We start from the raw sequence: 27978 nt of genomic DNA on the forward strand, positions 1-27978 counted from the left end.
TTTTTTTTTGGGGGGGTGGTGTTTGTTCATTTGTTTTGGTTTTTTTGTTTTGTTTTGGTTTGGTTTTTTGGTTGGAGTGAGAACGCAGAAACCTCTTCTCATAAATTGCTTCTGTCTAAAATTGCAATTGTGGAGGCACATCAGGTTGGTCCAGAATAAACGAGTACCTTCGTGCAGTCAGAGGAAAAGCTATACATGGAGAAGGTGTGGTTGAGCTGTGCTTTAAATGTTAGCAAGTAATAAGCCACTAATTGCTAATCGGTTGAGATGAAGGGCCAGCGTTGGGTCTTAGAGCTGGGAACTCACTGCTGGAGGCTGAGTTTACAGAGGAGGAAACACAGATGTTCATTTCCAGCAGGAAACAGGCAGAGTGTAACTGAACTGCAAACCCAACTTCTGTTCTTACTTGCAATGGTGTGAACTCAGAAGTAGCTGGTGACATTACTGAAAGCCTGAAGTCAGAATCTACCCATGTGGATAGTTTTAATGCTTTAATAAAGATATGTCCCTTCTGTAGGGAGGGGGACAGACTTGAAGAAATCAATGTTTTAATCATAATACCCAAGCAAAAGCTCCTTAACTGCAAGGCAGCTGGGAGGATGTGGTAAATTTCTCTGAGGATTCAATGCAACAGCTTCTGAGATTTTCCACTTCTCTTGTTTCCTTCTCACTCTGTGTTGTCAGAGCTGCCTCTGTTAAGCAAGGGGAACTCTGGGGTCAAACAGATCTTAAGGTTTAGAGCATGTCCTGAAGGGCAGTGGATGGGAAGCATGGTCCTGTTTCTGAAGGGTTTACAGAAGTCACCCAGAAGACATGGTTACCTCAAATCAGAATGAGCAGAGAGGAGAATCTAAATGAAAATGAGAGTTGGGAACGTAAAAAAGTAGCACAGAAAGACAGTTGCACCCAGACTGTTCTCCAAGGCTCAGATATATGCAAAGTGCATATATCTGTGGAAGGTGAAGACCTACATGGGATTTACAGGGCTGAATTGTTGGTATTCCTTATGGTAATGGAGAGTTAGCAATGGGCCCTTGAGTCAGTGTTAAAAAAAAAAAAAAAAAAAGGGGCAGATAAATCTATTTCTGCATTCTTAATACATTATAAGAGGAAAAGTTTTTCATTGAGCAAATCCTGGATGAATCTGGATCTTACCTCTGGAGGTAAGAAATTTATCTTCTGAGAATGACGGCATGGAAACTGCGTGAGAAAAATAGTTCTTGGGAGAAACTGAAGCAGAGATCAAGTACATAATGCTGCACAAGGACTACAAAGGAGTTCTCTAATTATGTACAAATTCAGATGATCAGCCTTTCCTCTATTCCCAAAACACAGCTTGAGATCTTCCTTGTTTTTCTTTTGGAGCACAGTTTTGTGACGACAGGGTCCAGCTGCAGTGGGATTTTTTTGTGTATGTGTATAATTTAGCACTTACCAGAGCCATGAGTGTTTCTTCTGGGCTATTTTGGGTTTAATGTCTACTTCCTCCAGACTGTAGGGATACTATTCCTTTACATTTCCATTCCCATCAGCAGTTGCAGATGCTGCAGCTTGCCTAGAAGATTGCCAGCTCTTTTGAAATTCCTCACATGATGATAAAGGTGTGTATCCTTCCTTTATAGAAGTACTTTACCAAAAATGCTCAGGAAACCAGAATGCTGCTGGCACATAGCCAATAGTTGTCATTTGTAGCATCTAAAATGAACTTAATCCCATTGTGTTTCTCAGTTCTTAGTGGTGCATGTTTTGTGTGGCAAATCAAGTATGACTGGGACACCTGGATTTTTTTCAGTTTTGTATCAGGTGGACTGGTGTGGCTCAGTGAAGAACAAGTGAAGGACGGGGCCCAAAGAAGTAAGAAAAACTGAATTCATTTAATCAGCTAAAAAGACAAACATTTATTATTGTTGGGGAGGGAAAAGGAAGATACCTAGGCCATTATAAGGGCTCTTAATCTTCCCTTGTAAAATTACTAATGGTGTGAATTCTTTAGACATCGGTTGTATCAAGTGTTTGCAGGCTTCATTTATTATCTATTAATCAAAATTAGCATTGTAGAACCAAAGCAATACCAAGCTTTTCTCCTACATTTCTGTTGAGAACACTGTATTTATTCAAGATTTTAGAAGCAAGTCACTGGAAACCCATGATTGCTTCAGAAAAGGATTCCCCTTTACACTATACAGCAGGCACTGAAACCATGATACAAAATTTATTTTCATGCTAGACTTGTTTTGCATAACATTGTGCATGCATTTTACTCAGTACTAAATTGCATACAAGGCTGTTGTCTTGTTTCTTAAACTTTGAGACAATTTATACTTGAGTATTTTCCTGATTTTGTACTATAAGTCCGAGTTTTAAAATAACATCTTTTTTGTTTAAAATTCATACTGATTACTTAATATGAACAATTTATGAAGGGTCTCTACGCTGGATCTATACATCAATAAAATACAACATAACCAGAGCTGGAAAATTAACCAGCTGTTGCTGTCAGGTCCAAAGGAAGGTCCCATGTGTCACAAGCATGCCAACAAAAACAGACAGGAAAAAGTTTTTCTTATTTTTTATACACTTCTAGCTGGATTAAAAGTTCTTGATTTCCATGTCGGTGTGATGAACTGTGAAGGCGTGGTCAATATGACCGATGACTGCCTGATTGCACTTTTTAAAACCATTACTCTGTATCTTGTATACAAAAAGAAGCGATTCATAGCAAAGAAATGTACAGTTTTATAGCGTTTTACATTTTGGCTACAACAATGTATGTAAAAGTAAAGAGCTTTGAAAGAAAATATATAATATATAACTTTGTTGGGTTTTTTTTCTTTTTCTCCTTAATCATACATTTGCAGTATTTCTCATGTGTGTGTTATTTTGTTGGTTTTTTTTTTGTTTGTTTGTTTTGTTGTTGTTGTTTTTTTCATTTTCATTTTTGTCTTCATGCAAGTCATGCTATGGAACAAAAAAATAGGTTAAAAAAAAAAAGGGATCTTCTACAGTTTTGTTACATTTTGGCCGTAGAAAAAGCCTGCATCTCTAGTACAACTCCAGAACCACAAAGAATCATCCATAAAACCTGCATGGAGCGAGTTAACTTTGTCCAAATGAGAAGGTCTTCTATGCCTGCACAGTTCCACAGAGATGTTTATTAGCCATCAATGTTCATCTCCATCTTGTCTTGTCAGGTCACTCTGACTGCCTCTGTTGGCATATATTTAGCAATGACTGGACTTTCTTTGCAAAGATCTGCATGTAAAGAATACAATCAGTACTTGAGCTTCTTCCCTGCGCTTTTCACATCAAGCTCGGCATCTTAGTGTTAAAGGAAGGAGGAAAAGGTGAAATAGCTACATGCAGAGGCAGCCATATTCTTCTTCAACAGGATTTTTTTCCCATGCAGTCAGCCAGACTGAGACCTCTCTACAGTGTCTGAGTATTGCTTTCAGCTTAAAATAGGTGCCCATGCAAAGTTTCATCCTACTATGCTTGTTTGCTCAAACTCCTGCAGGGTTCCTATGGCTCAAAAATATCCTGAGAAAAGCAAAATCTTCCATCGTTGGCATCGTTTCAGCATCGATTAAGCGCCTAACCCATTCCATACAGAGCCAGTAGATCCGCCATTAACCACAATAAGCATATACTAGCAGGATGCACCAGGAAGGAAGCCACCTGGTGCATCTACCCTTCATCCTATGTACTGATACCATGCAGCACGTATGGCCCACCAGTACTATGCCAATGCCTGCCTATTGTCATCTGAGTGCTATTTAGGAGTGCAGTCACCTAAGCATCAGAAGTAACACCATTTGCAGTGGGTGCTACTGTGAGACATTGCATCTTCAGACTTAGTCATCTGGACTATATGCAACATCATATAGGCTAATTGAAAGTAAAGCTTTTTAGACCATTCTCTGCTACTGATCCATGCTACAAAATAGATGGGATGGGAGACCAAGAACGTCTCACTGGGCTAGAAGAGCTGTAGGGCGCAGACACTGAGGATAATCCTATCGCTTTTCCACTTATGCCAGCTATGCTGTTAAGGCTCCGTGACTTTTCGTAACCTTCATTTAAAAGAAAAATGCAAAGTACAGCATTGGATCAATGACAGAATGGACTAAGAATGAGGTCAAAATTGTAGCCAGTTCAATAGCATCTGCATGCACAGACATGCTGAGAGTAGTATCACTTGCAACATGACTCAGAAGAATACAGAAAAAGTTTAAAATATATATATTAAAAAAAAAAAAAATCATCATTTCTCAAGATGGTCAGGCTATGTAATTGATCCTGCAAGCAGCAACATGGTTGTACCCTAAAAAAGAGAAAAATCAGTGGGAGGGATTTTCTATGTCTCCATCATATAGTCACACATACCTCTCCCTTCCACTTCATGCATTGTGACCTCAGGCAAAATTAAAGTTTGTGGTATCTTTGTGTGGCAGGAGGGGGACAAGGCAACAAAATCCATAGAACTGAATGTGTTGCTATAGAGATACTACTCCTTTGTTCTCAGCATTAAAAGTTAAAAAAAAAAAAAAAGTAAGGAAACAAAATTGCATGCATTCAGTTTCCCTCCCTCCCTCCCTTCTTTTTCAGGCATGCATGTAAACAGCTCAGGAAGTGTACAGAGAGTTGCACAAACTATGGATGAAATTCTGTTGGAACAACAATTAAGATGCTCGCAACACGTTTCAAACCGGCCAACAATATGCTGACGTATATTACTCTTTAGCCAACCAGCCTCCGTTTCATTCAGGAACGAGAGGAGGTTGCAGTGCATCGTGAAAACCATACATTCCCCATCCCAAAGGATGTGCCATTTGGAGTGTTCCCCTGATCCACTGGAACCACCTGAACTCGCCCAGGCTGAATGAACAGGGCCAATGCTTATCCAATACAGAATCAAGTAAAACGCTTTGCTACAAAGGTAAATTTTAGAGGATATACTTTCATATGAAAGTCTTGTTTTATTATATCTTTGTTGATGATAAGCTTTAGACTTACAAATACATACACTATCTATAACTGGCATTTACTATAACTGTTGCCCATCATACAATGGCACATGGGAATTCTATACTCCATACTCAGTGTATGGTTATGTCATACAATCTTTGCAGTTTTAAAATATTGACTCTATCTTATACTATATACAGTACACTGGTGGTAAACACTGATTTGAAGAGAGTTCTTTTCCAATTTTCCCATTCCTTATCAACTTTGATGCATATAGATGTAGCTCTAATTTTGGGTTTGTATGGCTGCCTCACATTAAATTATTTAAGCAAAACAGTCTCTTTAAAGAAGGGAAGGCTTTTTAAATGTCATTTTACTTCTGTTCCTAAATAGATTATTCTGACCATTGGCAAACTAAAATACAGTTACTTCTGAGAGATTCATACCTGTCGGAAGTCTGAGAAACAAACTAATAATGATTTATTTATGAAAGGATAGAAGGATGATTTTCTAATTTGAAGACACCTGTGCCAACAGATGTTCATGCTTTTCCTTCTGTATCTAAATAACTAGATATGAATATCCAAATATTTTGTTTTAGTGCTCTGATAAGGTCACTAAATAATTTCTTATTTTCTTGAGTGTTTTGCTTTTGTGTTTTATCTCTTCTGTCTGCCACCTCCAAATCTGTGCTCCTCAGAGCCTGGTAAGCTCTGTGAGCTTTCCAAGTGGCAAACCTTCATTTCTATAATATGTTAGTCTCTCCTTTAGGGGATAGGCTAATTTAAGGACATAGTAAGGCTAATTTAAGGACATAGTAGAGCATTCTCCACTAAAGCTTCCTGCACTAGCTGGGGTGGAAGACTCAATTGCCTAGCATAGCTGCACAGGGTAGATACAGCTCCTTAGGCTTCTCTTTCTGAAAGAAATAGGTTAGAAACTCCAAATGCAGACATCAGGTGGTGGTTTCCAGGCCAAACGTGCATCTCTACAGCAAGCGCACTATCGCGTGCTACAGCTGAGCTGACTTTCTCTTAGTTCTTTAAACCAGTTGCTAGCTACATGGTTACAGGGCCCCAGCTACATACCCTTTCTTATTCCTCCATCAGGCGGGCAGGGATATTCCCCGGTTGATAAGAGGAAGCAGGGTCCATATCTCTCCCGAGTGCCAGAGCGGGTAAAGGGCAGGCCCTCATCAGGCGTAATAGCCTGGTCTATGTGGGGACAGTCTTCGTTTGCCAGCGCCGCCTTGGCCACCTCACCATTCAGTTTCGAATCTTCAAACACATAAGCAGAAGGCTATTGAAACACTGTGCACTGTTTATAAGAATTCCAGCTGCAAATTAAGGGTTCACAGCTAAAGACTTCTATAGCGACACTCTAAAAGATAGCACATCTGTCCTAGACACTGCATTCATGTGCACTGCACCAAAATAAAATAGTCTGTTAAGTGGGAGGAGAAACAAAAGGTGATCCTGTTAGGTGTGACAGCAGCCACCTGTAGGTCCACACTGAGGGGCCTTTTCAGAAAGGAGCGTGCAGTGGTTCCTAGTCCTGTGAGCAGAAGACTGCGGTTAGAAATCAGAGTATGTTTTTGCATGACATCGGATGGTGCATGGATGACCTGTTTGTCATGGAGCCTACTGTCGCTCAGAGCTCTGGAGAGGCAATGGACTGAGAGTTGTGTTTTAGTATTTGAGTATATTCTGTTTGTGCTGCTTTACACCTGTGTGTGGAATTACTGAGGGGGAAATTCCTACTCTTCCCCTCCCTAAAATTTACCCGGATGGTTTTATAGCATTTCCAGTATCAGTCATGCAGAATGGTTGTAACCTTTTAGACACACAGAGTACGTTATGTATGGAAATACGACAGCAGAACGTGGATTTAAAGAAAACCCAATCCATTTCTGATGTTTTCCTCTGAAACACACACAGGATTTGCAATGCTGGCACAGGACACTACATACACAAAATACTACAGCAGGCCACGAATTTGGAAACTAGATAAAGTAAAATTTACTCTTGGCTGTAAATAATGAAAATAGGTTGTCAGATTTGCCCATTTAGCTCCACACATTCCCATGAAGATAGACTGAGAATCGTATGTTTTCTCTGTGTGACTGGTTTTTACATGGTTTTTACTGGTTTTAAAGTGTAAATTAGTGTATTGAGAATATACTCGAAATATGGCACAGCTCAATATGAGTATTTTGGTTGAAGGGAAGGAAAAACAGTAAAAATGTGCTTTCTGAAGCTCCAAAAATGCTGAGATATGTTAACTGAATGGTACTGGCAGCATCCTACACCTCAGTTGCACAATGCTTATTACCTAGACACTGTAAGGCAATGGGTGATCCTGCAGGTCTTCAAGGGAAGAAACTCAATGGATAGGCTTAATTTCAGTTCCTCTTCTACATTCAGGTACTAGCTTGTTCTAAATGCTATATATAATATATAATATTTATTTCACAATTATTTTGAAGCCAACTAATAAAACAAGCCCCAAAGGAAAAAAAAAATACAGTTAGGTAGGGTTTGGAAGCATGAGTTTGATCCTCCGATGGACAACAGATAAGTAGAAGGCAGAACTGTTTTCAAGTTATGTTTGTTACTTTGCATACACACACACACACACATGTATGCACGCACAGATGTACATGACACACACTATACATCTATCATGCACCAGTAATTGCATTCTAGGCCTTTATTTTTTTTCTATTTAGATGCCACTGATTTATCACAACATAAACAGTCTTTGCTGCACATCTCACCTCTGCCTCTGTTTTTCTCTGTGCTGAATCAGCCAATTATTTCCCCTGAGTGGGATGTAGTAATGTTTTTTTGTTGTTGTTCTGTGAGCAATGAAATAATTTGGTCTCTCAACACATTTAAAAACGTGGGAAAAGCCATAGGGGCATTTTAATACTTGTGGACACTAGTTTCAATAAGATTCTAAAGTTTTAAGGTTTCACTGAGTTGCAATTCCTTCCTGTTCATAATAATCACTTCTATTTAATACCACACTGAACAAAAACCTGGCACGGCTGCCATAGAAACTGTGACACTGCAGGTACTGAGCCATGTATTTAAAAACCACTTAGCTGTGTTTGGGGCGAGATGCAGTCCTCCTGGGGAGGAGCAAAGAACTGGGCTGCTTCATAAACCTCTACTGCTACAAGCTGATGGCTCTAATCCTGAAATGAGGAAGGCAGCTGAGTCAGCAGAGCTCAGCTTTGAAATTTCTGAGACAACCACTGCTGCTCCTGAGCCCAGGTTTGCAAATGGAGTTGGTGACGGAGGGCAAATTGGTCTATTTCAGGAGCTCAAAACATCTCTGACCAGAGTGTTTGTGGGTCAGGCCATTGATAACTCACTGGTAACAGCCATTGATTCTTTTGGAAGCAGCTTACAGGTTCTGTTGTGCTTGAATGGCAACAAAATCGACCTTCTTCAAATTAATTTCTTAAATTGCATTATAAATCTTGAGTAGCTTGAGCTGGAACTTGCTCTTACAGTCCCTTCAGGGTCCCTTAGCACTGATGATTTTTCCTCTATGATTTTTAAAAATCCACAACCTTGTTATTTTATTTCCATTCAAGAGGAAAAGAACAGAGGATCTGGAGATGTAGGCAAATTGCTGAACTATCCTATTAATGTCCCTTGAACATTACAGTCATGGGCCATGCCTTAGGGATCACATTCTGGATAGCCATGCTAATCTACAGTGACAATTTGAGCGAATATTTAGGAAGCAGAGAAACTGCCAGCACAGAACACTGCATCTATTGCTGGTGCATATAAGTGCTAAGTAGAATAGTTGTGTTCCAAACCACTGGCTACAGCACCTAATTCTCTGGAGGTATGTGATTAGTCTGTTATGGGAGTAAAGAAAACATAAACATCACTGATGCCATCAGTCTCCAAGTAGAAGTTCCCATTGTTTTAACTAGCAGATTGACATACTGAAAAATTTTAGGAATAAGGTCTAAAGATGGAATGAAATTACATTATTTCAGGTTGGTTTCCTAAGTTTCCATCTGCATGTTTGATTTTTCCAAGACTGACCTTGTGTTTGAGAGAACTCCCGATAAATAAAAACTATGCAAGCATTGCTTGCTGTCTGGTGACTCTGAGACTAGTTATACTAAAGGCAACTATTTCTAGGTGTTTAAAACTTCTAAGGGTTGATTCTGCCCTATCAAATTCACATGAGTCCTTCCATCCCTGCTAGCAGAATCTGAATTAGGCTCATACAAAATTTTCTATTCTTTAGGTTCTGGTTTTTTGAAGAGAAGTCAGTTTTACCATCTCTGTTTTACAGATGGGTAAAACTACCATGCAGTGAGGTAACTTGCCTACTGTTATGTAAGAGGTTATTTACAACAAAATCTTCTGACTCTCAGCTTGGCACCTTATCTCCCTAATTGTCCTGTCTGTGAATACGTAGCTTACTGCACCAGCTCAGAACACTCTCCTGCAGAGATCTGGCTGAGAGGCTAAAGAAAGTATTCAGCATATTTACCAGGTGAGTAGTTTGTTTCACAACTACCTCATTTGTGTGGTTTCCGCTTGCTTTTTTTTTTCCCCCCTATCTCATCCCTCTTCATTTGTAGAAAAGTATGTTAAAATGCCTTGTGTGTTTCCACACAAATGCTGGATTTCAAAATGGGGAGAAAGGATTCTGAAAAATATCCCAGCTTAGGAGAACTGCTGGATTTTTCATTAGTCTGCTCTGCTTATTGTGGAGAAGCACAATAGAGCTGCCCATGTACCTGCTGCTCCATTACTCATCTCTTTTGCCACAGCAAATGATTGCAAATTGTTACAGCGGCTTTACCAGTGCTGCTGGTTTTGATTATAAGCGAGAGTCTGACACTGACTCTCCAACTATTTGAAATGTACCTTATGTACAGAGTATCACTGGACATTAATTGGATGATACATTTATTACATTACTCTATGCTTGGAAATGTGGCACTTGTGCTGAAATAGTTACTGCACGGAAAAAGCCACCCCAGTCTTCTTCCCTGGAGCAAACACTGCCATTCTCCAACAGCTGCCAAGAAAAAAAGTTCCTGGCCTAGCCTTCTTACTGTAGGTACTGTTAGAAGTCATGTGTGGGTCAGGGATGTTGGCAATTCACACTTCATCATCTCTGGATTGTAGCTGCACCCTGCAACCCCCACCTCTTTCTCTCCCATGTGTCTACAGACCTGTGCAGTGGTCAGTTACTCCAAAGACTGGATGAGTTGAAAGGTACTCTCAGAGGGGATCCTTTTCAGCGTTTACAAGATCACTTTGGCTGAAACAGGGCTGAAAGAAACTCCACAATCCATAGCATGAAATCCAAGCATAGTTCACCTACCCACAAGTCAACATCTGAATACAAGGACTGTGATGGATTCCTCCACATTCTGCTGAAGGAGATGGGGTTTTCTCAGCTCTAGATCAGAAACACAGCAATTAAGAGGCATAGTTTTGTTATTTTGGTCATACGAAGTCACTGACAATCTCCTCCATATGAACGGAGTCTGTCTTACTCCTACCCTTGTCCAAGGATTGAAAGAAATAAGGACAGAGCTTGAGTACCTACAGCTTTCCTAAACAGACGTTGGGTGACTCCAGAGCTTTGCAGCCTGTTACAAGTAAAGGGTTTGACAGGCAGGAAGCACACTGGAGCAGCTGAGAACAGGGCCAGGAAATGAAAGATGAAGATCTTGCTGCTGGGGAAATCTTCTCTCAGTAAAGTTACATTTCACATCCCCACCCCAATGTACACCTAAAAATGAACCTACCACTTCTCCAGATCTCAACTCTGCTCTTATGGTCCTGGTCCAAACCTGGGACTGCCATTATTACTGTCTATGGGTAGTCCCACTCCTGATAAATTGAGCGTCCTTTGGTTCTTTTTCAGAACATGAGAGTGATTTTCATCTTAAATGTGTCACTAACTCTATTGTTTACAGTAGCTGCCTGAAGTGTTCTATGAGGAAGGATCTCCATGAGGTTCCCTAACAGCAGAGACCTTTAATCCAGCTGGCTCTCTGAAGAAAGTATTGGTATGTGTTCCATGAGTTAATTAGTCTTCTGTATTTCAGTCCTGTCACACTCTTCTGGTGATGTCAAAGGTTATTACTGTGGTAAACATTAGCTGTGTCACACTCTGCTGGCAGTGGGAAACTTCTTGGGATGATGGGTTTCCCTGGCTCTTGGGCTCGTGACAAAAAGCTACAGGAACAGGGGTGGCACGACTGAGGTGAGGGTGGAGAATTGCTGTGCTCTAGCTTTTCTTAGCTACAAGTCTATTATCTGGAAGTGGGAAGTAGAGCAGCTGTGAGGCTGCTGGAGGACAGATTTTCCCAGCTGTCTTTATCTTAAAAAAAAAAAAAAAAAAAAAAAAAAAAAAAAAAAAAAAGGCGGCAAAGATTTCACATTCCTTTTTTGCATCCTGGTTTGCAGCATCACTTTTGCCTGATACTTGTTGTGCTTAGCAAATGATTATGATGAAGTTAACAGCAGGAATTCAAGTATTCAAAGATATTTACTTCGATTTGTGGAGGAGTTAAGACTACTTGCTATCTGAAAATATCCATCAACCTTATATCCCTAGATTTCTCTTCCCTAGTCAGCCAGCTAGGGAAGATACCTCACTGTGATACCTCACAGATACCTCTTGTTTGTGAACAGAAAAGGACTTGGGGGTGATGTGATGATTGGAGGTTGTCTTGGGCACAGGGATCATGACATGATAGAGTTTTTGTTTCCCAGAGAGTAAGGAGGGGGTCAGCAGAACTGTTACTTTGGACTTCCAGAGGGCCAACACTGGCCTGTTTAGGAGCCTGGTTGACAGAGTCCCTTGGGAGGCAATCCCGAAGGGCGAGGAAGTCAGGAAGGCTAGACATTCTTCAGTAAGGAAATCCTAAGGGCACAGGAACAGGCTGTCCCTGTGTGCCAAAGAATGAGGTGGTGAAAGGAGCCTGGCTGAACAGGGAGCTTTGGCTGGAGCTCAGGAAAAAAAAGCCTGACTTTCATCTTTGGGAGAAGGGGTAGGCAGCTCAGGAAGACTACAGGGTTGTCATGAGGTCATGCAGGGAGAAAATTTGAAGGGTCAAAAGCCAACTAGAACTCAGTCTGGCTACTGCCGTACAAGACGACAAAAACGTTTCTACAAATACATAAGCAACAAAAGGAGGGCTAAGGAGAATCTCCATCCTTTATTGGGTGTGGAGGGGATATATGGGGACAGAGGATAAGGAAAAGGCTGAGCTGTGTAATGTCTTCTTTGTCACAGTCTTTAATAGTTAGGCCAGTTTTATTCTGGGTGCTCAGTCCCCTGAGCTGAAAAACAGGAATGGGGAGCAGAATGAAGCTCCCATAATCCAAGAGGAAATGGTCATTGAGCACTAAGGCACACACAAGTTTTCAGGCCAGAGGGGGCCACCCAAAGGTACTGAGGGAGCTCATGGAATTGCTCACAGAGCCATTTTCCATCCTTTATCAGCAGTACTGGTGCACTGGGGAGGTTGGCAAATGTGACACTCAACTACAAGTGTGTCCAGAAGGAGGATCTGGGGAGCTACAGGCTTGTCAGCCTGGCTTTAGGTACTTGGGAAGGTCATGGAGCAGCTTGTCCTGAGTGCCAACATGTGGCATGTAGAGGACAACCAGGGGATCAGCCCAGCCAGCATGGGTTTAGGAAACACAGATCCTGCTTGGCCAACCTGATCTCCTTTTACAACAAAGTGACCCACTTAGTGGATGACGGAAAGGTTTTCCACACCATTCTCCGAGAGAAATGGTGTGCTCATAGCTTGGAAAAATGCACTGTTGGTTGGGTAAAAAACTGTCTGGATGGCTGAGCCCAGAGACTGGGGGTGAGTGGATTCCATCCAGCTGGCAGCTGTTTCCAGTGCTGTTCCACAGGGCTCGGTGCTGTTCCCAGTCCTGTTTAACCCCTTTATCAGTGATCTGGATGAGGGGATAGAGGGCACCCTCAGTCAGTTTGCAGACACACCAGGCTGGGTGGCAGTGTTGATCTGCTGGAGGGCAGGAAGGCTCTGCAAAGGGATCTGGACAGGCTGGATTGATAGGCTGAGGCCGATTGTATGAGGGTCAGGCAGGCCAAGGGCCGGGGCCTGTCCTTGGCTCACCACAACCCCAGATGGTGCCACAGGCTGGGGCAGAAGGCCGGGAACTTGCTCAGAAGAAAATGACCTAGGGATGCTGGTGACAGCAGCTGGACATGAGCCAGCAGTGCCCAGGTAGCCAAGAGGGACAGTGGCATCCTGGCCTGGATCAGCAATAGTGCAGCCAGCAGGACCAGAGCAGGGATTGTCCACCTGTACTGGTGAGGCCACACCACGAGTGCTGTGTCCAGTTTTGGGCCCCTCACTGCAAGAAGGACACTGAGGGGCTGAAGTGAGTCCAGAGAAGGGAAATGGGAGCTGGTAAAGGGTCTGGAGCACAAATCTTGAAGAGTGGCTGAGGGAGTTGAGGGTGTTTAGCCTGGAGAAAAGGAGGCTCAAAGGAGTCCCTATCACTCTCTACAACTCCCTTAAAGGAGGCTGTAGCCAGGTGGGGGTTGGCCTCTCCTCTCCCATAACAAGCAATAGAACAGAAGGAAATAGCCTCAAGTTGTACCAGGAGAAGTTTAGACCGGATATTATGAAACATTTCTTCACCAAAAGTGTTGTCCAGCATTAGAACACACTGTCCAGGGAAGTGATCAAGTTGCCATCCCCAGGGGTATTTAAAAGTTGTGTAAATGTGGCACTTTGGGACATGGCGTAGTGGCGGACTTGCAGTGCTGGCTTAGAGGTTGGACTTGATTATCTTATTTTCCAGCATAAAGGATTGTATTATTCAATGATTTCTCTCTGAGATGTTGCGTGGAAATGAAATACTTACAGTTAAATTCCCAACTCTCTTGAGTCTTTTGAAGTCAAATTCCACTCCTGTTAGCAAGTAGTTTCTGTTTGAGTTGCCTGGATAGTGTTTTACTCTGCATTAATATTCATTGTCCACTTATCAATTGCAGCAGTATAAATTACTGTATTCTTTTATGCTGGACTTCATGGGAACTCTGCTGTGCTTCTTCACTTATTAAGAGAGGGTCAGAGCATAACAGCAAATCAGGTAGTAAAGGAACTTCACACTCAGACAAATACCCTTTTCTTGAGTTGGTACATGACTATAGTGATTTCTGAGTTCCTGATAATTAAGAATAAGCAATAAACTTCATGTTGTCCCTCTAGAAAATGATCACAATGTCTATCAGCTACTTTTTACCATTTTAAAAAACTATTTTATGGGAGTAATTGCGCAAGATTTGCTCAGGTCATCATTCAGCAAAGCAACAATTATGCTTCTGTGCCAGACTATCTTTGGCTACAGAAATCAATTTTATAGGCTACAGAGTCTCACACAGGATTAAGAAATGTGAATCCCATGGGTAGTGACTCATTTTTGTTGTTGTTTAATCAGGTCCTTAGAGTGAAAGGGATATAACTATATTAAATAAGAAAAAGAATTATATAGAAGATATATTAAACGACAGACAGAGGAAGAAAGAATGGTGAAATGATGAGTTGGAGAGTGTGGAAGGAAGTTTAACATAGAGATGAACAGCACAGAAAATATTGGTTTAAGCTTTTGAAAGTGAGCAATGATATGTTGACATAGGCACCATTGGTTTTCAAATGAGAATGACAAGAATCCTAGACTGGTAGGTTTGGGAGTGTTTTCTTCTGGAGAGTAATGAAAATTAATTTTTCCCATGCAGACTATCTGAAAAAAAAAGAAAGTAATTTGACTAAATATCTCTATTTTCATACCAAGTACTTACTCTTAGCATTAATACCTCGCATCAGTTTTTGTGTTACAACCTCAGTGAAGTTACCTATAGTCTGTCACATTCCTGTTTCTTTTGCAATAAAGAACTGTATTGTAATCTCCTCGGCTGCCCAACATGGAGCTCAGGTTGATGGAAATTGGAGAAAAACTTCACAGAATAAAATGTGACAGTCTGTAACATACGCAAGTTGCAAGCAACGTACAGCAATAACAGGTAAATGTTAACAAACAGTGAAAGAGAGAAAGAGAAAAAAGAGAGAAATGTGAACATGTAAAAGAATTAAGATTCCTGTAGAACAACTTCATTTTAGTTATCCCAATATTCTAAGGCCGTTAAAATCAATATCTTTATCTAGGTATCTTTATTAGTTTCCTAATTTTTATATTACTGCATATTTTGAAAGTTGTTATGAAGCTGTTCTGAAAGATCATACTGAAGGACTTTACACTGGCATGAGAGCAGAATTTAGTATGCTACATGAATTATGCAGAATCCTTCCAACCCAACCTACCTCTTCAACATTTACTCACCACTGTGTTGACCTGGGTCCCTCCAGGAAGCCGTGTCCCCCAGGAAAGGCACTCCAGTGACGGTGGTGACCGTCTCTCCCAGTACCAACTCAGCCAACATAGTAACATCACTCCCAGAGAATATCACCCTTGACAGGTACTACTTCTTGAAGTGAGGTGACAGTATGTTGGCTGCCTACCTACTGGTACTGTTAGAGAAGTACAGGAGCTCTAGGAAAGTCGATCCAGTGCATCTTGCTATTTACAGGCATTATTGGACATGTGCTTAATGCAGAGCTGAGAACGGTTGCTTCTGGAAATCCTGCATTGCAAAGAGCTCTGGAAAATCCTTCCTAGTTCCATCCTGATCCTTCTGGAGGTTTACCTACCCTAACCATCTGACAGTCTCACTAACACCAGGGGGTCATTGAAGGTCAGGTAGAGGTTGCAGAAAAATACAGTCAGGTGAATCGTGTTATCATCTTATATTACTGCACTGACTGAGGAATCCAGTATGATGATCTGTACAGTATGGAAGGTGTCTGAGACACGGAATGTGGATGAATGAATACAAAGAACAATGACAGCAGGAATGGTAAAGTGCTTGTTATTTTGGCTTTGTGCTTATAAACAGACAAGCAAGTAAAGAAAAGGCTCAGAGAAAATATCCAAAGTGTAGTCCAAGAGGGATACAAGCAAGTGGACTGGGCACAGAACTGGGACCTCACACCTTTTTGTCCCTGGTCTTTTGTATTAACAGGTAAGTGTGTTGTACTGCAGCAGAAATGCACTTGTTGCACAGAGTTGCCTTTTCTTGTATCTGTCCTGCAAGCACCAACCGTACTCAGTCCAGCAGAAGGAAAAGATGCCGAGAGTATGTCTTTCATATTCCAGGAATGCGTTCTGCACTGGATGGCATGGGAGCCATGTGCTTGAGAAAGTGGATTTACCATATTTATATCTGCTTTGTGCTGGAGGATTGGCACAGGTTGGCCTTATTTTGCTGAAGTGCTTGTATCTGTGTTTTCCCATGACTAATAGTGCCTTGTGCTCATTAGGTTATTAAAGTATGAAAACTCCTAAAATTTATTATTGAGTTCTGCAATTGTTCTTTAGCTTAGTGTAGTCCTGTACCTAAACACACTCAGCCCTGTCCTCTGGCCCACAGGGTTTGTGTGGGGAGATTTTCTAATTTTACAAATTTTTTTTCATGTCTCACCTAGTTCCAGAGAAAAGCAGGGAACATAAAGCACTGTGCTTGAATACATATCTTCTCCTCTTTGTTTTCAAATTACTTGGCATAGAGGATGTTATTTTTTACTCACATTCTAAAGTCAACAGTAGCACAAGTGACACCCACCGATTTTATCTCTACAGGAAGTGACAGATGAATAATTGTACAACAAGGTATTGTATCATATTATATTAGTTATAAATTCTGCTTTACATGTGACCCCTGGCTGTGAGATTGCAGGAATGCCACAGGGGGCAGGGGGTAAGGAATAGATCCAAAGTGCTTCCACAGAACTGTAGGCACTTAACTAAGAATATTGAGTTAGAGCTGCAATCACCAGTGATCTCTTATGGAGAAAGGCATCAGAGGACAACTCAGGTCATAAATGACTGGATTACTCTCTGAAGCTGCCTGATTCTTCTTCCAGTATAAGGGGGCCTCAGAAAAATGAAACTTAAGTTAGATGAGAATTACTGAGTGTTGTTCCTTTTGTTTGAGCTGTTAGCAATTTTACCATTAGATCCCAAAGACTCCATTGTCAATGATACCAAGATGTGATCATTAACTCATTTGCTATTTTGGAGCAAGGAGTTTTGGATTTTAAAGACTAGGCAGGCTAAGTGTAATGAGGAAAGAAAAAACACTTCCCTATTACCTTTTCCATTGCCTTTTTAGTATTTTTTATGTCCAACACATTTAAACACCTGAGCTTTTTGAGCTGAAACAGATCTAAACTCTTAGCAGTTACTTTGCTGTCTACTGTCCATCTTACAGAGAGGGGCAAAGGTTTTATGACATTAAAATTAGATTAGAATTTTTTATAATGTTCAGAGACACTTGATCAGAGAATTTGCTTCCCTGTGGTTTGAAGAACCACCACAGTGACTACATACCTATGGATTTAACAATGCTTTACTGTCCATAAAAGCCACCGAGGTGCACAAGCTACAGTGCAATGTTAGGCAGCAGAATGGGCCTCTGACAAGAGATGCCGAGAGTTCCCAGCTCCCACTGAGCACTGGCAGTAGAATTATAGTGCTCAGCACACTTCTGACGTTAGAGCCAGTGTGTTGTACACGGAATATAGGTTATTTAGGTTATGATGACAGAAGAGATGAAAAAATGAAGCCCTGAGAAAAGAGCAGCTTCTTTAGAAAGCATGAGTGATATAGCTGGAATGGGTAATTCCACATGATTTCTTTAAAAGGAGATCAGCTCTCTCTCAGGAAATTGCATTGAAATAATGGGTTCCTAACATCACAACTTGTTCCAGTTCATTTGACCATGCAGTACACTGGAGTCACTGCAACTTTGTAGCTCTCTTCTGTCAGTGATAGACTTGGATTACTTTAACTATTCAGACATCAGGCTAGTCCGGGAGTGGGTTATTGAAAACTGGCTTTGGGGCAGAAAAGCAAAGAACCACAATGTTTTTCTGAAGCTGAAGTCTGTGTTGGTAATGGCAGATATTTCCCTTCTCCTCTTAGGTGCCTCAGTTCTAGTAAATTTTTTTCTGTATTTTACAGCTGTGCAATGAACAGAGAATTTTGCCGCCAGTACACTGTGAAAGAGCCTGCACAATACATTTGTATGAAAATAGGATATCCTTGGACTATAGCTTGAGTGACGCTGCATGCAGAGGGGATCAGAGAGGTGAGAAATTCTTAATTTGGCCAATATATACCTTCTGCGTGCTGGCATTGTAAATATATATAAAAGAATAAAAGGGTGGAGTAGATCTAAAACAAACCCCAAAAAACCCATCTTCTCGGCTTATGTACTATGAATGCATTCTTTAGACCATTGCTGTGTGGCACCAGACAGTACTGTAGGCATCAAATGAAGTTATGAATTCCATTCACGTTCTAAATTTCTTTTACAGCGTTGGGAAGTTACATTCACTGCTTCATCCAGTGACAACTATTAGATGTAACCATGCAGTCAGCCTGTCCAGCTCACATAAGAGAGGGACTGAGGAACTGGGCAAAAATTTAAAAACAAAACTGAGAGCTTTTAATACTTGTTTTGCATGTTTTGAGGTCTTCTTATAAACTTGCATCTTAAAATATTTCACAGTGTACTGAATTAAATTATTATACCTGTAGGACAGTGTGAGGTTTGGGACAAAAATCATGTTTAAGTGGTTGAAACTGTGTTTTTCTAGGTTTGGTTGTTTTGGTTTTTTTACTTCAGTTATGATACTGACTTGAGATAAGACACTCCAGCACAGCAGACTGTGGTTGACTGATGCTTATTTAGTTATATTCAACTAGTGGCTTTGCAAAGATCTTTCAAATAATCTTCCTCAATTAAATTAAGCCTTAGGTCTTAATTAAAAAAAAATAACTGAAAATTAAGAAACTTAAACTAAGAAACTTAAATTAAGAAATTTGACTGAAAATATTGGGGATTACTTCCATTTTCTCTTCACTGTTCACTTAGCCTGTTGGGTATTTGATTGCAGTATAGTGGTTGTCCCATGTAAAATAATGCCAAAATGAAGCCCTGATCTTGAACAGGGCCTGTAAACAACACTGCAACACAACAACATTAATTCTTTGGCATGGAGATGCTAGAATCTGGTGGGTATATGTTAAGTGAGGGGACACACTATATTCTATACTTTGAGTTATCCCCAGGTCAAGAAGTTTTGGTCAAATTGGTCAGGTGAAATCTGTTGCTTTGTATCAGGCCCAGTTCTATCAGGTACTCTTTAAGCAGTATCTTGAGAATTAATGGGCAGCAGAACCTGCCTTGAAGACAATGTTTCTATAGAGGAAGTTCCTCCTTTCTTAACGCTGCTGGTGAAGGTCTGCCTGCAGATCTAGCTCTGTCATCCTCTACTCTGAAATGCCTTTCCTCCCTTCTGCTGCTTTCCCAGCCACCTACTGGTGGGATCAGATGAGATGGAAACAGGAAAGGTTGCTGCAGGAAGGGGAGGTATTGTAGAATGGCAGTCTGACAGTCTTTGTATTGGATTAAAATCAAGTGCTATTAATTAAAGTACCCTCCAGACAGGTGTAGACTAGCCCAGGACTGAACTGCTGAGTGTTGGGGGCAATAAAAAGGTTTTGCTTTGCCTGCAAATGACCACAGCATCATTGGCAGCAGCTGTGCAGCCTGTGGGCAAAGCTTTGCTGTTTGCATGCCTGTGCCAGGAAAGTGCTCCTTATCCTGGGAGGAGGCACCGGGCAGAGCTGTGCTGAGTTCTTGGTAGGGCCCCCTTGGCCCTGAGGGCACAGAATAGGAACAGATGTGAAGTGCTGACTCTCTGCATGAGACAGCGAGTCACATGTAGAACTACTTCATGCTCAGCCCTCTTTGGTGATGTGTTTAATCATTCCACCACAAATAATATATGGAATTCATAACTTCATGTGATGTCCTTTGCACCTGAGCAACTAAGCAGGCTTTTTGTTTTTTAATAACATACTGGATACAAATCACATGATCTTATGTGACCTAGACACTGTCACACTGAAGCTTTACAGTTAAGAATTACAAGAAATATGCTGGACAAGTTGGGCACTATTTTAGAAAACTTAGGCACCCATTCTGTGTTACTAGTGCAATATTAACTAGTTGTTTACAGTTAGAGGTTGTTAACTGATCTAAAGATTTTCACTGCTTGCAAGTCCCTGTTTTCACATAAGGTGCAGTTAATGGTTTCAAAAACAAGTCTGTGCCTGTGAATGCCTCATGTTACAGAAATGAAACTTAACATCCAAGGAAATGCAGATCTTGTCTTAACAGTTTGGTTCTGATCTTAGTATTTTTTGCTTTTCTCCTGCACACATATAGATCTTTCCCTATTTGGAATCTAAAAGATGCATCCAATATTTTTTGCTGCTAGTGGTGCATAATAAATACCAGAAACAGAACTCCAGCTACAGTGTTACAATTTTGTTAGCTGAAGTGTAAGTGTGCTTTGTTACTTCTTAAAATAGATATGCTTGTATATGTATATAAAAATAGTCTCAATTATTGCAGAAATAGATAAGTGGCTGCTACTATCAATACTTCATGGATATTGTGGTAACAGCTGAATTTAGAGCACTGATGGTGGTGAAACAGTTCCAAATTGAACCAAAATACACGTATTCTCAGGATACCAGTGTGGAATTGTACTGAACTCATGGTGCTCCTGGTCCTTCTGTTCCCAGAGAGGACCAGGGTAGGTAATGGAAGGAACTTTATAAAGCCAGGGATTTCTAAGCTAATTTCACTCTGTAGCTGACTGATGAAGTATCCCAGTCTGGCATCTCTTGCACCCTATCATGGGGCACTTGACACATTGCTCATGCTAGGAGACACACGATATTGCTGTGCGCTCTTTCCCTCTTGATCCGCAATGCAACAAAGGCATCTGCTTTATGAAGAAGTTTGCTGCTTGAACATGAGCTGTGATAAGCATTTGCAACCTGAGGGGAATGGATGATAAAACCATCGCTTATGTGCACCAAGGATACAATTGGTACAGTCTATCAGTCACGTGAATTGTGATAGGCCTGTTGCAATGGAAATAGCCTTTAACAAAAACAAAATAAAAACTATTTACCTTCTGAATGGATTTTATATACTTGCACAGAAGGGAGAAGAAATAAGAAAGGAAGAGAAAAGAGAATAAGAAAGAAGAGAAAGATTCCCACCAGCTCTTCCCCTCCAAAATTAGCATTGGCATTGGTGAAGTCAAACACAAAGGAAAGTTTCGCTTTCTTTGTGCTTCTCACAATGATATCAACATGCATGGCTATGAGATGACGAGAAAATATCTCACTCACAAATCAGAATTTTCTTCAAAGCAAAAAAAATGATAACACAAGACCATCATAGGTATATGCTAGCTCTTCCAAAACACCTCTTTTGAACTCTGTGTCAGTTGAGATCACTTGGCTGGCGATCTGTCCTTTCTAATGCAATGCAGGAGGATATTCTGAAAAAGCTGAAGAATGTCTACTACGCAACTTGGCTGGAATATCTGACAAAAATGAAGTTGGCATTGTTTTCAACATGGTTATCTACTTTCAAACTACTCCATAGAATAAATAGTGATGTTCCATGGGTAGAGGTAGATTATGAGGTTAAAAAAAATCAAATTGGAACCCTGTAACTTTGTGTGCTATAGGAGTCTCATAGAACTGAGATATTCCCATAATTAACCACTAGCCATGGGATATTATAATATATTCCACGGTGACTAGTATTTTTTCTATTTCCCTCCCCCTCCCAGTGGAATTAGTATGGTTAATTTTGCTCTGGTTTCACCTATTGCTAACATGAATCAGTACAATTAAAAATAAGAATGAAGCAATCACTGTTTAGGCCAAACCAGCCAGTTTTGACCAGTCAGACCTTTTCCAGTTGGCCTTTGCTGCTAGAAGGTTGAAAAAGCTGTAACTCACCAACCCACGCTTGCAAAAGGAGTATGTTTTAGAAAATGTGGTTCAAAACTCTTTGTAGTTCTAAATGCTAAATTCTAGTAGAATATTATAGAATAGATTGATTTCCATGCATTTGCATGCATGGAATAAACATCTGGTCTTGTCTCAGAGTGAGTCATTTTGCATTAGTGTCAAGAATTTGAGCTGTTGTTCTACTTTGCAGTTAATCATCAGAAAGAGACAGGATTGTCTCATGAATATGCATGATGGTATAGTTGTCCCTTCAACTTACTAGGCACCTAGTTTCTGTAATGAGATGTACAATATCTGCCGTTTAAAACAGCTGAAAGGTCCCAAATGGGAACAAATGAGAAAGCATCTGGCTGTTTCGAATTCCAGCCCTGTTTTGTCAGAATGCTCTGTAATTGCTGAGTATTTGGCTCCTACTCTGCTCTATGAAGCATTCAGCTCTCAGGAGCCTCTGAAATGCATTACGCAGTCCAGCAACACAGCTGTAGAACTCTCAAAATTCTTCCACTAGATGTAATAGCTTTCCAAAATATCTTGAGGCTTGTATGCCCTTAACCAGGACCAAAGTTTGGGCTCCTAAAGTGTGCTCTCATCCTTAGTTTTTCTGATCAGCCTCCACTTTTGTCCCTGCAACCTAAACTTCACACATATTACTCACTGTGTGATGGTGGGACTAGAATGGATAAATGTGCTACCCATTTGTCTAAGAAAGCAGTCTGGCTGAATCTTAAATCACTACGCGGGATGGAGGTTAACGGTCAGATGGACATTCCTCTAAGAGGTTTCCTACCTGCTCTGTTAATTTCTAAAATTTCTTCTTGGGCCAGTGGGCAAGTGTCGCTCTGAGTACTGTGGTGTGGAGAGTTTACGACAGATTTACAATAATTGGGGGATCCCAGCTGGGGTGGCCTCGGGATATGCTTCTTTTTTTTCTTTGGTAGCTTCTGCTTAGCCATAGCTAAGGAGTAATACATTCCGAAATTGTTCACAATGACAGGGACAGGCATGGCAATGGTCAGCACACCAGCGAGAGCGCAGAGGGCCCCCACCAGCATGCCTGACCAAGTCTGAGGATACATGTCTCCGTAGCCCAGGGTCGTCATGGTGACAACAGCCCACCAAAAGCCAATGGGGATATTTTTAAAGTGTGTGTGTTCACTGGCACTAGGGTCATTTGGTTTAGCACCTATTCTCTCGGCATAATAGATCATCGTGGCAAAGATTAAGACGCCCAATGCCAAAAATATGATGAGCAGCAAGAATTCATTTGTGCTGGCACGGAGGGTGTGTCCCAAGACCCGCAACCCGACGAAGTGGCGGGTCAGCTTGAAAATTCGCAGGATTCTCACAAAACGGACTACACGGAGGAAGCCCAGGACATCCTTAGCAGCTTTGGAAGACAGGCCACTGAGTCCAACCTCTAGATAGAAAGGCAGTATGGCCACAAAGTCAATGATGTTCAAAGAGTTTTTGATAAATTCCACCTTGTTTGGACAGAAAGTGACTCTCATCAAGAACTCAAATGTAAACCAGACCACACAGACACCTTCGATGTAGGTGAGAAAGGCTTCCGTCTCTGCTTCCCTGTAGTGCCGCACCTGGGTGTCATTCCCGATGAATTCAGTTTCTGTCTTGTTCACAATGGGGTTAAATCTCTCATGGGTCTCGAGGCAGAAGGTGGTAATGGAGACCAGAATGAAGAACAAGGAGGCAAATGCCACATACTGTGGAAAGAAAGATATGAGAGAAATGTTAAATGGTAGTTTAAGTATGAGGGGTTTGATTCTGAAACATCAGGGAGAGGCAAGAGCTGTATTAAATGTAAATATAATGCCAAGCCTTCTTCCTGTGGGCTTAAGATGCCAAGTCTCACCTGTAAAGACAGCCTAACATTCAGCCTGGGAGTAAAAGCAGAGTATAAGTACATGCTAAAATCCATTCTTACATAGATAGCACCTAGTGTGAGTGTAAATTTAAGCAAGCACTTAAATATCAGGACTTTCTGTGGGATTTAAGGTTAAGGACATATTGAAATTGTACCTTCCTGAACTTGGTCTTTTGTTACTTCCTTGCCTTAAAGAGAGAGCACACCTTCCAGGACAACTGCCAGGCAGCATTTTTCTCAGCATTCTGTCAGTAGCATGTGGCTGGTCCCAGCTGAGTGAGGGCTATGATATTTCAGACCTCATAAAAGTGCAAGTAAATACTAGTAGCAGTCTCAGGTGGGCTCTACAGCAAGGAGCAGAGTCCTTGGCATCATCAGACTTTCTTGGCAAACCCCAGGGACAGGTTGAGAAAAGTAACATTATCAAACTGAGCTCTGAAATGCCTCTGTTCTCAGTTCCCTTCTCTAGATCTTTTGAAGTAGGGGATGGGGGGATAAGGAAGAGGTTTCAGGTAAGCCTGTCAGCTGATCCCAAAGGACACAGATCTTTCACCAGACACAATTTGCTTGAAGAGATTCTCATTACAAAGACTTGTACTAGAATTAGATGATTTTTTTTTAAATGATGTTGGACTACAATTACAATCTGGCCTTGAATGTTTCTAGGGATGGGGCACCCACCATCTCTCTGGGAAATCTGTGCTTGTGTTCCACCACCTTCATAGTAAAAAAATCTCTTCTTGTATGAATCTACCCTTGTTTAGTTTAAAACCATTATACTGGGTTCTGTCACAGCAGGACTTACTAAAAAGTCAGTCTGTATCTTTCCTTTAAGTAATGACAGGTAGACCTTGTTGACAGCAATAAGGTACCTTGGAGAATCCTACTCTCCAAGCTGATCAATGCCAGCTTTCTTAGCTTTCCTTAGTCTTTCCTTAGCCTAAAGAAGATCTCTTGGTTGTATTCCGTGATAATTGAGGGGTACAGTCAGTGCAGTCAGGCCAAAATTCCCAAGTCTTGCAACCACAGTTGCCCTGCTCAGTCCTCCTTCAATCAATTAAATAATTTGCATATATCCAGGTCTCTTTGTGTGTTGGTCATGGTAATTCTTCTTGCCATTCCACTCCCTACATCTATTATATTCTTGTTTGTCTTGTGCGTCGCCTTGACAAGACATGTCATATAAGGTATTTCCCTGTCTTTATGAGAATGAACAACTGTAATAATAAAAATATTATCAAATACTCTTTTAGTTTCCTGTTACTCACAGTGTCCCTTTTACAACAGCATAGTCAACACAGGGGTTAAAAAGAACTAGTTTCTTCTAACTATGTGTTCCTAGTGAATGCAGTGCAATAATCTGAACAAAACTGCTGCCAAAGGAACAGACCAATTAACAATAACCTATGCTTCAAACTGTCAAAACTCTCCTGCAATCAAGAAGTTCCTTCTGTCTGCCTTTCTGGGTAGACCTAGTGCAGAATTACACTTGACCTCCTATATTAGCAAACGAAGTCAAAAGCATGGATTTGCCACAGTTTGAGGTGAACCATTTAACAGAATACAAAGAAAATGGAGGAGAATAAAACCACAAAATCATTTAGGTTGGAAGAGCCCTCTGGAGGTTGTTCGATACAACTTCAAAGCTGGACCAAGTTGCTCTTGCCTATTCCAGGTCTGGGTATCTCCAAGGCTGGAGATCCCAACAGCCTCTCAGGGCAGCCTATGCCAATGTTAGGCTACTAAGAGCAAAAAAGCTTGGAAGAATACAGAATCAAACAGATTCTTCTGCTTTTCAAATTCAGCTTTGTTGCCAAAGAGGTCAGAACCATTGTCACAGATTTAAAAAATAAAGCAATATTTCCCACTAAACACTTCAGGTTGTCACAGCACCGTTACATGAGGAACTACTATACATGCTGATACATGCTAAAATAAATGCTAATGTATCTGGGAGATAAACAATATGAAGATTAGGGAAATTGAGAAGCAGGATTTGGGGTATATTTTTTATCAGATTCTCCTGTTAAACAGGGAAAATTTCCCATGCACCATTTCTCCATCGGTAAAATAGGTGGTGTTGATCACATGCTTTGAGATCCTATATAAATGTGTGCAGGTTCTACATGCTTTTATCTAAATGTTAGTGGCTTTAGTATATCAACAGTCTTCCTGAAAAATCAGTTGAAGACTTTTAAGTGGTCAAAACACTTTTGTGTATGATATCAATAACACTCAGTGATTAATTGTCTGCATATAAGTAAAATGTGACATTAAAAGCATCTTGCACCAAGCAGTCAGGAAGCAGCCTGAGCATGTCTGCTGTATCCCAGCCTGGGGCAGATTGTTGCGCAGAGTCATAGAGCCCTGAGAATTCAGGCTCCAAAAGGAAGTGCTGACACTTCCTTAAGACAGGTAGCACTCACAGTTGAGAAGGAGGGAGGGGAATAAAACCACTTTGCATTTTAAGGGTTTGTGAAGATGGCCCCCCTCTTTATCCTGACTCCAAATGCAGTCCTCTTCTTGGTATATACTAATATATATCCTGAGTGAGTTTTTCTGGCTTAGGACAACCTTCAGGCTGATCTTGCACAGCAAGTATCTTGAAACTGATGTTTTGCTGTATTAAAGAGAACAAGTAACCAATTCTGACCAGGCATTAAGTCTTCTGCAGTGGTACAGGTTGACAATGCTATCGGTAGAGAACACAACACTGTGATCTCTCTGGTTGTTAGTCCTCGTGTGCTCACACCTCGGCTTCAAAGCGTAATTGAGAGCTTTTAGTCCCCACCTCAGCAGGTCAGGAAACACCTCCTAAATGAGTGTGAAGTGCCTGTTTCCTCCTGTCTGGATTTAACAGCATCCTTTCCCAGGGATGGGCACGTTTCTCTAGATTTTGTGGCTTTGCAAGCGCAAGTCTGCTTTCAAGATTTCATAAAACTATGTCTGAGTAATGGTTTTGACAGGAAGAATCCCAGCAGTTTTTCTCCAATTTAACTTTTCTCCAATTTAAGGGCAGAAATGCCTGAAAGGCCTGACAATTGGTTGGCTGGCATCCATCTCTGATAGATTTATCACCTGCAGCTTCTTGGAACACAGGAATTTAGCAGCTTACCCCAAGTATCACTGGCATAGATTTATGTTTGTGATCCCCAGTTCATATTGCCCTCATCTCCCCTTTCTTCTGAGTATATTTCTTTATTAATTATATGAGATTTATCAAACTCTAAGCATGATCTAATAGCACAAAAATCATTAAGTAGGGTTTTCTAGGCAGATCAGCATTAATTTTTGCAAAGATGTAAAAAAAAAAAAAGTTCTCTCTGGCCCATCATCAGAGGCTCACGGTGCTGAAATTATAAGTTGTCAAATCCAGAGATGGGCAGCGCTGATAAAATCTGGTAAAGACTATGGGACTCACACGTGTTCTATTGTCTTTGAAAATAAGTCTGTCTCTTTTTATTTCACTAATAATGGTCTGAAAACTAATCATACCAATGGATTGCTCTTGTATAATTTAGTGGTTCTTAATTGTCTTTCTCTTCACATTTTACAGCAGTTTCTCTTCTTCTTAGGATCTGAATGGGCTGAGGGAAAGGAGTGACGATTTTAAGAGGTGATGTCACATGCTGTTGAGTTACATAATGGTGTCTAAAATCTTCTATAATTAAAGACTATACCTAGGTGAAGTGTTTGAAGTGATCAACTCTTTTATTTGCTTTGACATGTGAATGATTTCTATTTCACTAGAAATGCTGCTGCTATAACTTTTCTTTTTTTTTTTTTTTCTGGCTCTAATACCAACAAAGAAAAATCTCAAATTGTCCAAAACCGCAAAAGCCATAAGCAAAGGCAGAGAGGAGATTTAAAAGGGGGATATTTGGATTAAAATGTAAGTTACATTAAAATGTTTTCATTCTGGAGAGGGAAGAAGTTACACTCCAGCATAATTTCTCTTAATACCAGCTATATTTTAATAAGTTTATTTTGAAAAAGTCTAAAAGGTGTCATGCCCCTAAGTGGAGAATTCCATAACCTAATTTATATTGCCTCTGACTAAATCTATCTATCTATCTATCTATCTATCTATCTATCTATCTATCTATCTATCTATCT

General features: G+C 40.8%; 1 protein-coding gene across 2 annotated transcripts in view; it reads right to left on the reverse strand.

The window, feature by feature from the left end:
• Positions 1-2077: 2077 nt before the first annotated feature.
• The window catches only part of KCNC1 (potassium voltage-gated channel subfamily C member 1), a 107679-nt gene continuing 81778 nt past the window's right edge, over positions 2078-27978 (reverse strand). Inside the window, exons 2-4 of one of the 2 annotated variants that reach the window (XM_040066075.2) lie at positions 22768-23701; positions 6054-6242; positions 2078-3252 (exon numbers count right to left, since the gene is read on the reverse strand). In XM_040066075.2, coding sequence (XP_039922009.1) covers positions 3188-3252; positions 6054-6242; positions 22768-23701 — 1188 coding nt within the window. In that variant the 3' untranslated portion in view covers positions 2078-3187. The other variant, XM_040066073.2, reaches the window with a different exon arrangement.

Source organism: Hirundo rustica, chromosome 6 (assembly GCF_015227805.2).
Source record: "Hirundo rustica isolate bHirRus1 chromosome 6, bHirRus1.pri.v3, whole genome shotgun sequence".
NCBI classification, from domain to species: domain Eukaryota; kingdom Metazoa; phylum Chordata; class Aves; order Passeriformes; family Hirundinidae; genus Hirundo; species Hirundo rustica.